This window comes from Geotrypetes seraphini, chromosome 9 (genome assembly GCF_902459505.1).
Source record: "Geotrypetes seraphini chromosome 9, aGeoSer1.1, whole genome shotgun sequence".
NCBI lineage: Eukaryota > Metazoa > Chordata > Amphibia > Gymnophiona > Dermophiidae > Geotrypetes > Geotrypetes seraphini.
The window spans coordinates 79,820,975-79,835,330 of NC_047092.1; the positions used below are offsets into that span (position 1 = coordinate 79,820,975).

The 14,356-nt window shown below is 43.7% G+C and overlaps 1 protein-coding gene across 1 annotated transcript in view; it reads right to left on the reverse strand.

Moving 5' to 3' along the window:
* The window catches only part of GRIP1 (glutamate receptor interacting protein 1), a 399,879-nt gene extending 388,577 nt beyond the window's left edge, over positions 1-11,302 (reverse strand). Inside the window, 1 exon segment of the mRNA XM_033958481.1 lies at positions 10,812-11,302. Within this exon segment, the coding sequence (XP_033814372.1) occupies positions 10,812-10,944 (133 nt within the window). The 5' untranslated portion in view covers positions 10,945-11,302.
* Between the last annotated feature and the right edge of the window lie 3,054 nt (positions 11,303-14,356).

Consider the following 14,356-nt stretch of genomic DNA (forward strand, 5'->3'; position numbering starts at 1 on the left):
TCAATACTGAGCTCAATCATGTCCAGCCATATCATTCCACCACCAGATCAAAAGGTAATGCAGTGAAACAGGTAGGTTTCAGAAAGGAAAAAAAAAATGCCATAATAGCAGTGTCCTTATAAAAGTCCAAATATCCTCACCAAACAATCAGGTTCCTGGTCTTGGTAATCTTCTTCCTTGGAACTCTTCACCAGGCAAGGTGAGTACACAGGCTATGGCTTCATAACCTTTCTCACGGCACCAATATCCAAATAAAGGTAAAAAGAAAGTAGAAAGGAAAAATCCAATATGGAGGCCAAGCTTCAGCAATAAATACACTGCATTCTTAAAGCTGATCACTTCCTTGAAACATATAGTTGAAATCTGGTTTCTAAGGCATGAAATGAGGATTACTTATACTCAGAACAAATATTTAGCAGCTGTAACAAGTTCCTGTTCTCTCCAAGCTGTGATCACTGTTTGTTCAAAGGCTTATCACTAGCAGCTAATCTTTTGAGCACATAGCACAGCAGGATACTTCTAATTTGGGGCTAAATTCACTAACGTGCCCAATTCGTGGCCGATCCGCGGCAGGCCAACGAATTCACGAAGGGCCAGCATGCAAATGGGGCGATCAGAGGAACGCCCCCCCCCCCCCGACCGCATGGATCACTAGAGAACAATTCTTGAGCATGTTGTCACAAGCACCCCTCAGAGTGGAGTGAATTTGTAACAAAAACTATGCTCTGGTGTGTTCCCTACCACTAGGGTATCTTCAGGTCTTTAACTGTGACCTAGGCAACCGCCTAGGCCTGAGAGCAAAAGGTAAGTATGGGCTTTCACCACTCAATATAGTACAAAGTCCAGTCAGAATTCAAAAACATGATAATAGTTTTATACCGCTCTTGATGGTCACAAAGAATAAAACATACAGTTCACGCATGCAGCACTTCACAGAATCCAGTTTTCAAAAGAGAAGGAAAAATAAAGATTCAAAGTTTCTCAAAAGAATAAATAAACTGATCTGTCTCACCTGAGACTATGTACACTGGCTCAGCACAGAGACCAGCTTGGCATTTCAGAAAGAAACAAAAAAAAAACAACAACAAAACTTTTCTCTTGTAGCAGGGTTCAAGACAGGCAGAAGATTTTCACAGCAAGTACATGTCTTCCTATCATATCTTAGAACAACAGACAGTTCATATTCTCCTGAGCTTGTCACAAGACTGTTTTCGCTAAAGTTGCTGAGTGCCTGAGCTATGGTCTCAATTAAGCAGCACAGCCTAGAGAAATTCTTTAATTGCTTTGCCCAGCCATGGCACACACAGGGAGGATTAGCATAGTAGAGCATTCAAACAGTTCCATATACTTTAGCTCAAACGTTTTATAGTCACAACTAGTGTTTAAGCCCGTTACATTAACGGGTGCTAGAGTACATGTCTGTCTGGGTTTTTTTTAAATTTCTCTCTCTCTCTCCTTGGATGCTTTCTGTCTGTCATTCTTTCTGTCTGTCTCTCCCTGGCCCCCTGTCTGTCTATCTTTATTTCTAACTCTATCCTCTTCCCTCAATCCTGCATGTGCCCTTTTTTCTTTCTCCTCCCCACTTCCTTCCAACGTCTGCTCCCCCTGTCCCTCAGACTTCCATTCAGTGTCTGTCTCCCTTTCTCTACCCCTTCTATCTACTGTTCACCCTCTGTCTTGCCCCTTCCATTCACTTCCCTCTCTTCTCTTTCCATCCAGTGTCCGCCCTCTCTCTCTCTCTGTTCCATATGGCATCTCCTCCTTCCTTTCCCCCTTCCTTTTCCCTTGGTCTGGCATGCATTCCTCCTTCCCTCCATGCCCTGCCATCTCTTCTTCCCTCCAAGCCATTCTCTCCTCCTCTGCTCCCTTTCCTCCTTGAACTTCATCGGGCAGCAGCAGCAGCATTTACAATTCATTGCTGTTGCCAGATTCAGGTCTTCCTCTCTGTCAGGTCGTCTTCCTGAAACAGAAAGTAGGCAGGAAGGCCTGAAGCCGGCAACAGCAGCGAATTGTAAACGCTGCTGCTGCTCAAAGAAGCCAGGCCTTGAAAAACCCGAGGCAGACCGCTTCTCTTCCCTCCCAGCCCAACCCCCGCTGACTCGGCTCCCTTACCCTTTCCGATCTCCGCCTGCATCACGGAAGCGTGAAGACTGGACGCCGACAATTGGGGTGGCGAGGACGCGGCTCAGGAGACTGTAAAGGTGTTGGCGTGCGGCGGCGCTCCACAAAGCCCTCCCAGCCGCCGCCACCGCCAGCACCAATGAGGCAATGAGGACGCGGGCAGGGAGAGAGCTTGCCTGCGCTTCCTTCAGCGGTTGGTGAGTGAGGGCGGGAGGAGGGGAGTGGCTAGAGTGATCCCTGCCTCCGCATTCTAAAATGGAACGCGGCCACTGATCAGAAATCACAGCGGCAGGGATCACGAAGTTTCAAGAGCGCATGCGCACTCTAGGGTTTTATTATATAGGATAGTAAGTCTTTCAGGTAAGTATTCTCCTCAGAAAATCTACAGTTTAGCTTCCTTATCAAAAGAGCAGAACATACCAAGTACTCCCTGCTCAGAGAATGAGAAACCAACTCCCACCCCAAAAAAAAAAAAACAACACTGGCTGTTTCTCCAGCTACTCACTTTTCAATTAATGTCCATGGGCTGTGCCTGCCCCTCAGTAATGTTGCCAGCTTCCTGAACTTCCATTCCTTCCAACAGCTCTGGAAAATAACTGGTAGAAGTGGGAAGGCTTTCTTCTACCTCCTGCATGGGCCAATCGTCCCAAGGCTCTCACACTGCTCTGAGCTGCTGGAGTGACTCAGCCTCGTCACTCTCCTCCCCCTGCTGTTTGCTTCAGCATGCTTTTAATCAGCCCACAGCCAATCCCCTTCAGCCTGTAGAGGGGGATGAGCTTTGGTGCTACTGCAGGCTTTCCTTGCTTGTTCTGTCTGGATTTTCTAGGCTCAGCTAGTTTCTTTTTGCCTGCCCTAGCTGACTTATAGCCAGGATGCCAATGTTGCAAATCTGCCTCCCCCTGATCCAGATCACTACTGCTCTGATCATATAGGCAAGAGAGGTCAGCCTCAAGTTGGTCACCAGAATTAACCTGGTCAGCTCTTCTGCACAGGATCCTGTTAGGTGCAAAACTAGTACGGGTGCTAGGTTTGTCACAATGTGCAGACCATCTTCCTTGACTGTAGATGATCTGCACATGCACTGGCCCTTCATGCCCGACAGAGCTTTTTTTCTTTACTTTACTGTTTTTTTATACTTAGTGAGCCCATAGTTTTAACCTGCTTTGAACCCACGGGTTAAAACTACAGGCTCGCATTGCGGGGAAGGGCAGGCGAGTCGGGGCTGAGCAGGGTGTGCGAATTGGGGATGAGCAGAGCTGAAGAGTTGGGGCTGAGCAGGGCGACAAGAGGAGAGTTGGGGCAGAAAACATGGCAGCAGAGAGCAGGGCAGTCAAAAAGGACCTGAGCGACTGGTCCCCACCAGTCACTTCTTTTTGGATCGGCCAGCCCAGTCAGTGTTCCTGGAAAAGTTTAGTGAATCGCATCCTTCCTACTTTACATGCCGTTGATCCTCATTTGCATGTACGGATCGGAATCGGAATAGCCACGAGGTTAGTGAATCAGATCGGTACATGATCGGTTTGTTTAGTGAATCTAGCCCTTCTTGAATAAAGTCACACATAAGTTCTTATCAGGGTTTGCAAACAAAAACAAACTTGATAACTCAAGTCCTTAGCTGAGGAAGCACTGAGTTTTAAATGGAGGGATTTTTCCTCTCCCTGTTTGATTACAGCACCTGCACTCCAGTCTCAGCATACAAGCTAAACAAAAGCATAGTCTTTACTTCCAGAAATGCCAGGTTACTTCTCTCTGCTTAGGATCTAGTATCCATCTTGTGGATCATTTACCTCTACAGATACCGTATTTTTCGCTTCATAAGACGCACTTTTTTCCACCCAAAATTGGGTGGAAAATTCAGTGCATCTTATGAAGCGAAGGTAACTTTTTTAAAACACCCCCACCCACCCCGTTGTACATTTTTACAATGTCCCACTCATTAGGGGTATGCAGGCTGACTGCTGCCTGCCCCCACCGCTGCTTTCTGCCCTCCTGCTTCCCACCGCTGCTCCTAATCTCTGCTTGCCGCCGCTGCTCCCTGCTGGCCGCCACTGCACTGCAATTCCAGGAAGGGAAGAGAAGGGCCAGTGTGCAGTGATTGCACGTCGCCGGCCCACAAGCCTTCTACCGATGTCAGAACTGATGTCAGTTCTGACGTCGGGAGAAGGCTTGTGAGCCGGCGACGTGCAATCACTGCACGCTGGCCCTTCCCTTCCTGGAGTTGTGGTGCAACAGCGGCAGTGGGCCAGGGCCAGAGGAGAAGGAATCGGCAGAGGGTAGGCAGGCTTCAGCATGGCAGGGAGGGAGGAAGGCAGTTTCCGGCGTGGCAGTGAGGACTAAGGACTAAGCCTGGAAGGCAGTGAGGGGGGGGCATGAACTTGGAACATGGGAGGGAGGAAATGAAAAAGGGCAATTGTTGGGCCTGAGTGAAGAAAGGAAGGAAGAAAAAAGGAATGAAGGAGACTCATGAAATCGCCAGACAACAAAGGTAGGAAAAATGATTTTATTTTCAATTTAGTGATCAAAATGTGTCAGTTTTGATAATTTATATCTGCTGTGTGTATATGAAAAATGAAAGGAACAGCCTGGCAGGGAAGGGGAGACAGGGTGCAGAGTCTGGTATATATTAGTACACAATTTGGTTCAGAATGGCTTTTTTTTCTGGTTTTCCTACTCTAATTCTAGGGCGCGTCTTATGGTCTGGTGCATCTTATGGTCCGGTCCGTCTTATGGAGCGAAAAATACAGTAGGTCTGAAGTATCCATAATTTCATCTGCAGCATAGCTTGGCAGTTCCTCAACCATGTCTATGTTCTGGTTTCTGGATGGCTGGGGAAAAGGTTTCTTTCCCTCACCTTCCTGCCTATCTGTGTTCCTTACAGCGCTCCTTCGGCTTCCCTCAGGGTTCCTCAGGCTTCTCTCCATGTTCCTCTTCACCCCATTCCTCTCAGTCAGAGCCCTGTACTTATGTGAGTCAAAGCTCCACCCTTCTCTCCTAGGAAGGGGGATGGGCTCCAGCTCATCCAGGAACTGAGTTTGATTTCCTCTGGGCAACCAGAGTTGGGGCTTTCTTAAAGAAACCTGTCTCCCATTCTCATGATAAATCTTGACAGGTTTTCTAGTACTTTTAAACAGGTATGGCACTCTCTCTCTGCTGAGTGACATTGTTTGTGCTTTTCATATTCTGACTCAGAGTCTAAACTAAACTAAACCTTAAGCTTATATACTGCATCCTCTCTATAAAGATAGAGCTCGGCACGGTTTACATTAACATTAAAATAAGGAAAAATACATAATAAGCATTAGTGAATATGGAAAGAGCAGCAAAATTTACATTTTTGAGAATAGCCAAGTATTCAGATGTTTTCGGAATAATTGGAAGGCGCCCAGATTCCGCAGCAGGGTAGGAAGGTTATTCCAAAACTCAGTGATTTTGAAGAAATTTCCCTAATTTTCCAGTGTAGATAATGCCTTTTAACGAGGGAAAAGATAGTTTAAGTTTTTGGATGGATCTGGTATTATCAGGTCTCAAAGAATTCCAAGATAGTAGAATTAGAGGAGGAAGAGTGCCATGCAAGATCTCGAATGTTAGGCAGGCACATTTAAAGTGAACCCTAGAAATTAATGGGAGCCAGTGAAGTTTCGACAGAAGCTGGGAGACATGGTCAAATTTGCTTTATGCGAAGATCAACCTAGCCGCAGTATTTTGAAGTTGAAGTCTTTGAAGACTTTTCTTGGTTAGACTTAGATAGATGGAGTTACAATAGTCCAGCCTAGAAAGAATGATTGATTGTACAAGGACAGCAAAATGTTGTTGGTGGAAACAGGATCTCACTTTTCTCAGCATGTGGAGACTATAAAAACATTTTTTTATTAGAGAGTTAAGGTGGTCATTAAATGAAAGTGTAGAGTCTATAATGACACCCAAGATTTTGCTTGAGAATTCAATCTGCAGTGTGGGTCCAGAAGGTAAGGAGTCTGAGGAGAAGTCAGCCCATTCTAATTCTTTACATTTAACTTGATCAGCTCTTCTGACCAGGGACAGTGCTTTACTTTCCCTAACCCTTGGGACAAAGTCAGAGCTCGCTGTGGGTTTGTCACAATATCTAGAACTAGTGACACAACATGATCTATATTGACCTTAAATCTGTTATTTGAAAACTCATCCTTTCATGCATTTGTCTGATTAAATGTATTTGTCAATGATGTAAAGGGCAATTCTATAACTGGATAGCCGTATTTATGCCAAGCAGAAGAACTTAGGAGAAGATCAATTTTCTTCCAACTTGAAAATGTAATACAATATAAAATCATCCACAACAATAAATTAGTAGAGTAATAGGTCCAGATTTGAGTAGTAAACCATAAAAATAATTATGTGTAACATGAACCTAAATCTGTAGATCCAGATTCTACATAAATCTCTGTTTCAGCTATTAAGGCCTCTTCCTAAGGCGTCTCAAGATCTAGTCAAGTAGGTGCCACATTCATGTGTAGGCAACAGAATTTTATTCAAAGAGTCAGCATATGTGAAGAATGTACCCTGAAAGATAATACTGTCAGCAATGCAAATGACCATCAGTTAACAAAGCAAAGTGCATCAAAAGAACTAATGACATAGCATGATCTACATTAACCTTAAATCTTTTAATTGGAAACTCATCCTTTCATGCATTTATCTGACCAAATGTATTTGTCAATGATGTGAAGGGCAATTCTATAACTGGGCAGCCGTATTTATGTACCACTTACATGAATAAATCTATAGAATACTGGCACTTGAGTACTTACAAACCTAAGTGGCAACAAAGCGACTATACACTACTCTGTAAGAGTACACATTAGTGGTAAAATGTGTAATGCAAGGAAGTGTGTACATTAACAGAACATGGGAGGAGCCTTGGCAATGCTGACACTTACATGCTCAGCTTACAGAATACAGGCAGTCCCCGGGTTAAGAACGGGTTCTGTTTTTTTAAACCATTCATGAGTTTGTATGTAACTTAGATCCTAGTATCCTACCTTCTTCACCTCCTTGAGGCCCCTCTAGCATCCCTTTCCATCCATCCCAATGTTCCCTCTCCACCACCATATTCAACATTAGTTCCTCTCATCTCACTTCTCTCCCAACACTATGTCCAATAATTCTCTCTCCCTCCCTATGCCCAACAATTCTCCTCTTTCTTCATCTCCCCATGTGCACCATCTCTCTTTCCCTCTCTCAGACACCCAATTCTCCCTTTCTTTTTTTTTTGTTAATAATTTTTATTAGCGAATGCAACACAGAGTGTACAGAATCCAACAGTACAAGGGCACAAGGCCCAAACCCAGGTACAAAACTGAGCAGTAAATCAAACTGGCAAGACACAGAATTTAAGAAAGAAAAAGACGGACTGTCGCCATACCCTCCAGTCGCAATTTTCTATTCCCTCCCACAACTCAGCAACTCTTTCCCTCACTCCCTCCATTTTTCTAACCTATGGTCCAAGTTCATGCTCCCCTCCCTCCATTCTGTGTCCCAAATTCATGCCCTCTCCCTCCTTCCTTCTATGCTTTGTCCAAAGTTTGTGCTCCCTTCCAAGTACTGATGCGCCCCTCTCCCTCCTATGTCCCTACATGCCCCTTTCCCTCCCTTCATTCTGTGCCCCAAGTATGTGCCTCCCTCCACAGGTGTTTACCTTCTTCTGGTCGGCTTCCTCCTCCTTCCAGCCACAGTCATTTCTCTTCACAAAGCCATGAGCAACGGTTTCTACGCACGTCCGGCAGCTGAGCTGGAAGCCTTCCTTCTGATGTCAAAGAAACTTCCTTTGATGTCAGAGGAAAGGCTTCCGGATCAGCCAAGGGCCACGCATAGGAGCCAGAACCTACGGCTTTATGAAGAGAAACAGCTGGAAGGAGGAGGGAACCATCCACAAGAAGGTACACACCAGTGGAAGGGAGGCACATACTTGGGGCACAGAATGGAGAGAGAGAGAGAGGAGCACATTGGAACAAGGGAGGGAGAGGGGCATGTTGGAACTCGGGAGGGGATGAGAGGAGCACATTGTAACACCAAAGGTAGAACGAGGACCCCAGTTCATAAGTACAAGTCTGACGTAAGTCGGATAGTCGTAAAATGGAGACTGCCTGTACTACAATTATATATGCCCTAGACACATTTAGGTACCTGCAGTTACACCAGGTCTATGACTGGATTCCATTAGATTCCATCATAGAATAAGCTCTCACCACACATCATCAGAATCACCTACCTACAAAATGACTTATGAAGTTTTCATTAGTGTAATACATTGGGCAATAGGAACTTTTATTGAATAATGGTAACTTAGCATCAGAGGCAAACTTTAAAAATCATTTTTGTCTAAGTTTATAATGTTTAAATATGTTTTATAAGAGATCTTTAATTATAATTAATTGGTACAATAATAACATATAAATTACCGCTAAAGGATGAATTTATAAAAACTGTATTTCTAGTGCAATGTGTCTATTAATCCTGAATGTTAGGATTATGCATCTGAACTAGGGTTACCATAATTTGGGCTGCAAAATCCCGGACACATGCCCCACCCTGTTCTGCCTTCAGCCCTGCCCTGTTTTATCTCCAGCCCCACCTAGTTCCACTCCCAGCTCTGCCCCCACAAAGCCTCCGCTCTTCTCTGACGAGCTCCAGCTGCTTTTGGAGGGCCTGGAGCATGCGCAGGTGTATGTGATGTCATCTGCCCATGCTCAGAGGCTCTCCAGATGCAGCCAGAGCTTATCGAGGCTTTTTAAAACCCGGACAAACTGCTGGGTTTTAGCAAGTCCGTCCAGGCACCTGGACAGCCCTCTAAAAAGAGGACATGTCCGGGTTTTCCTGGACATCTGGTAGTTTAATCTGAACCCACAAGTTGCTTGCAGAATGCTGTCAAACATCTTTGAACTCCTCCTCCTTCACAGGCAGCTGCTCCTGCCACCTGTTTTTTTCTGCAAGCACGTTGTTCATACGTGTTTCTGCTCTGCTTAGTGGTTTTATTATTTTCAGGTATTTTTCTTATTGTTTGGTTGGAGGCTATGTGCTCAAGGGTTCCCACTTGTTAGGACCTCTGTCTGGGAGAAGACGCAGACTTGTGTTGCAGAAGTCTGCTGCTAGCAGGATCAGCTCTCGGGAACACCTAGTTAGCCAGCCTGCTTTTGTATATTTTGGAGCTCAGGGGCCATACCCTGCGTAACTATTCACATCCCTGATTTATCAGGAATTTGAGTGCAGGCTGTTTGGCTCTGTCCTGGTTTGGCTGGGCTTAATAGAGGGATGGTTGTGTGGTTCTCACCCCCTTTGCGGCATGAGGTTTTCTGGGGGTTGAGGATCAGTCCAATATCAATCCAACTGGCAGCACAAAGGCCAAATTCGTCCAGCAAACCTGTGAGGCAGAGTTCTTCTCCTTTTGTCCAGGTTCACTCATAAGCTATAGCAGCCAGGCACATGGCACAGTGAGTAAGGCTATTATAGTCTGTGAGGAAAATTGGGAGTGGGAGAAGAGACAGCTCAGGGGTGGTATGATAGAGGTATAAAATACTGAGTGGAGTGGAAAGGGTAGATGTGAATCGCTTGTTTACTCTTTCCAAAAATACGAGGGGGCATGCGATGAAGCTACTAAGTAGTAGATTTAAAACAAACCGTAGAAAATATTTCATCACACAACATGTAATTAAACTCTGGAATTCGTTGCCAGAGAATGTGGTGAAATCAGTTAGCTTAGCAGTGTTTAAAAAAAGGTTTGAATAAATTCCTAAAAGAGAAGGCTTGAGGAAATCCACTGCTTATTCTTAGGATAAGCAGCATAAAATCTGTTTTATTACTGGGATCTAGCTGGGACCTGGGTTGCCCATTGTTGGAAACAGGATACTGGGCTTTATGGATCTTCAGTCTGTCCCAGTATGGCAATTCTTATGTTCTTTTGAGTTTTGTGAAAACTGACACATGAAAATATCCTCAAGGATGGGGTTTAACAAATAAAATTAATACCTTAAAAAGCATATTTATTTTTCAACCAGGCCATATGCAATATTTTTTTAAAAAAAGTTTTCTAAAATGGGTAATTTCTATCCACAGCATACTTCTGTCAGAAATGGGAAATACTTTGACCCTTCAAAGGACATACTTTTTCAATGTTTCAGTGTATAGAAAATGTCTACATGTTGGCATTCCATTTATGTATCATTTCTACTATTAAAAAACATCTCTATATTTCCACATTCTACTATATGGCAAAGATATATTTAAATACAAATACCTGACTTTCAGTCCACATACACTATTAATTATCAACTTCAGTTTGTATTTGTAAATCCCTCAACATTGTGCTCTGAAATCAAGGAACAAGCAGCAATGCTCTAAGTATACCATAATATTTTGCAGGAACAAATGGAGTAACCAAAGGCATGATACGAGTAATAAAAGCTATTAAGATGTATCTGTAACGTGAACAAAGCCAAAGAAGCATGCATGATTTAAAAGCACCCGCATATGCAGTTTTATCTTAGCCATCAAATGCAAACAGATCCAAATGCCCATTGCACAAACTCCTCCATCAGGCTCAAAGTTAACCACTCAGTAGTGATTATTCTTCAAAAAAAACCCCAAAGCAAACAAACCTGCATGCAGCATTCATTATACAAGAGCAAGAAAGACAAAGATAAATGCACATTACTTACTGGGGAAATGCTCTGAAGCATAATAGTAGACGTCTTCATAGCCCTCATGGTAATCTTCCTCAGGTCTATACTTTTTCCCTTTCCTTCTTCTTGACCGTCTTATTTGCTTGACAAAACCTAAGAAACGTTCCATCTCATTTACTAAAACACTCTCAGCTTACTTTACCTTTAGCCAGTATCCGCAGGTAACTGCAAGCTTCACAAAAGGCTACTGGAGCTTGAACGTACTGCACCTTTTAACCCGCTTTTGCCATACCACAAAAGACCAGTTCCAGTTATTACAGCAAAGCTAATTATTTTGTCTAGAATATGACCTCCATGAAATCCATTAACTTGAATCGTCTGCAAAATAAAAAGGAAACCCAATAATAGAGTATTGCAACAGCGATCAAATGTTCGTCTCCTGTTTATAGCCCTTTATCAAAGAGAACAAAGTTCAAAAGCTCTGCCTGATAGAGAAGAATCCGAGCACTAGAATTTTACTATTCTGTGTCTCCATCATTTGAAGAGAAGGCAGGGGGTGGAGAAAAGTCATTATTCAATGGACTAAACTATATATGAACATAAACCAGAAATTCCATTCTGTTAAGCACCACCCCTTACATTCCTGTATGGTTCATACGTTTTAGAAACCCTTTGAATTCCTTTGTTCTACCGGTAAATGGCAAACACGGCAGTCTGTTTACAATACTACACACATAACAGAGAACAGGAAAATGGTTTAATCCACACAGCCATATGTTATTTGGAGCAGCAAGCAGAGAGCTCAGCAGCCACTTAAAAATAAGATGTTTACTCACAGACATTAGTATATTCCAGTCATTGGCTGAATGCAATTGTGAATTCTTTTTGGTTTTGTATTTTTTTTCATACGGAATTGGATTACAGCTCTAAACATAATACACAAATAATAAATGCAGCTACCAACAAAGGAGCTATTTTACTCTCTGCTGGTTCTTCATGGTTCTAATTTCCTCCCATTCCTCTTTCTATCTAATTTAGATAATGCTACATTTCTATATATCTCATGGCAAATGATTAAAAAAAAATGTGATAAGGAATATGATGAGAAACAGATACTATAGAAAAAACACACAAATGCACACAAAAAGAGGGGCATTATTGATGACGTCCAAATCAGAGTTTGGACGTTTTAAGACACACAAAAATCCAGTAGTGAACATGACCATTTTCAAAAGAGCAAAATGTCTCTTTTTTTCCCAAAATGGTCATTCTCAGATGTGATTAGCCTCAGTGCATCTATTATTTTGAGCCATTTGTGGGGGGAAAACAAACACCACATTTAAAAGAAAAACACACAAAACAAGCGGTTGGGATGTAGGAGGGGCATTTTTAGTATACTGACCACACAACATCCCAGGAGAGCAGTGGGTCATGGTTTATGGTATAAGTTTATTTAATATACTGCCCTTCCTTAGACAATAACAGAGTGGTTAACAATAAAATAATATAAACGGTAAAAATTATACACTGGAAAATGGAACTCCAATAATAATAGGAAAAGGAGGGGGGGAATCCCCAGGGGGGTATAAGGGAGACGGCGACACCAGTACATCGGTACAGCACTGCAACCCTCCAGCTGCACAGAAAAGGACTTTTCAAAGAGGTTTTCAAAAGAGATATGAATTTAAGATAAGCTCCAACTGAACTAAATGAGAAAAGAAAATTCCAAAGAGAGGGTGAAATGCAAAAGAAAACTTGTTTCTAGTAAATTCATAATGAACTAAATGGGCTGGAGGGATCAGAAGGTGTTGGTAGTTTAAAGAACGTAAAGCATTTGATGGGCAATAAGAGTGAATGAGAGCGGATAAATAGGATGGAATATTTAAATAAATGGACTTGAAAGTAAGAATTCAAATCTTGAATGTAATATGAGACAAAATAGGAAGTCAGTGATATTGAATATACAGTACTCCCCCGATATTCGCAGGGGTTCCGTTCCAGGAACCCCCGGGAATCTCGAAAAACTGTGAATACGGTTTTTCATGGGGGAGCCTGAAGAGGGCAGCGGGAGAGGGCAGCTGGAGCGTCGCAAGTGCAAGAAATCACTCACGGTATGCTCCGACCGCCTCTTCCTGCACTAAGTCGGGCCTTATCCAATCAGGAGCTGCGTGTCAAAGGGATAGAAATATGCTGCAGAGGGAAGGCACAAGCAGATGGGTGAGAGGGGAGAAAAGATGCTGCACATGTGGGGAAGAGAAAGGAAAGAGGAAGAATTGGGATGGAGAAGAAGAAGGGAGAGACGCGTTTTATGGACCCAAAATTAATATAAGACACTGTCTTATTTTCAGGGCTTCCCCTCTGACGCAGCTTCCTGTTTCTGCCTTGGCGGCTCTCGTGAGAGGGAAAGCTTTGGGCCGAGCATCGCTTGCAAGATATTTGCTGTCGATGCCGGGGCCCGTTTGACAAAGAAAACATTGGAAAGGTGACCTGTGAAGGTGAGGGGGAGGGAGATGGACAAACTAGGGGGAGAGGTTAAGTGGCCAGATGATGGAAGTGGGGAGAAGGGAGAGAGAGAAGGAGGCAGGTGATAGAAGTGGGGAGAACTTGTACCGTCAGTGTCAGAAGCATGTGAGAAAGTAGCAGCAGCGGTGAGGAGGTGAGGGGGTAGGATAGCGCTATGGAATTGGAGTGGAGGAAGAGAAGGAGAGAAGGGGCCTACTTCCTGTTTCCATGAAGGCAGGACCTGACAGAGAAGAAGGCCCGAAGCCAGCAACAGCAATGAATTATGAATGCTGCTGCCCGAAGAAGTTCATGAAGCCAGGACTTGGGTGACAGAAGGAGGAAAGGGAGCAGAGGGGGAGAGACTTGCTGCACCCAACTGGAGGGAGAAAGAAGATGAGGGAGGGAATGAAAGGAGATGCCAGGGCTTGGAGGGAAGGGAGGGAGGAAGAGATGCCAGGGCATGGAAGGAAGGAGGAAGGTATGCCAGACCAAGGAAAAAGGAAGGGGGAAAGGAAGGAGGAGATGTCAGAATATGGAGGGGGAGGGAGAGATGGAAGAAAAGGAAAGGAGAGAGATGCCAGAGAATCAGGGAAGGGAAGATACCAGACTGTGGGGTGTGAAGGAAAGAAAGGAGAAGAGAGAGATGTCAGAGCATAGGGGACGGGGTAGTGACAGAGAGAGAAAAATGGAGAGGTGGCAGAGCTGAAATCAATCATGTACAAAGGAGAGAAGGGACACAGGGTTCAGTTTATTGAAGGAGCATAAAAAGAAGGAAGATGCCATATGGAATGGGGAGAGAGCAGACAGTAGATGGAAGGGGCTGATGCTGCATAAAAGACAGAGAGCGGACAGATGCTGGCTAGAAAGAAGAGAGTGTAGACAAGAGGATTAAAGCAGACATGACAAAAAGTTGAAAAAATATTTTTTGTTGCTTTAGAATAAAATAGTATTGTAATTGTTTTGGAAAAACTTTTCTAAGCAGAAAATAGGGTAATCTTTTTATTGGACTCATTTTAATACATTTTTTACTAACTTTTAGAGACCAAAACCCCGTTTCTCAGGTCAGGACAGTATAATGT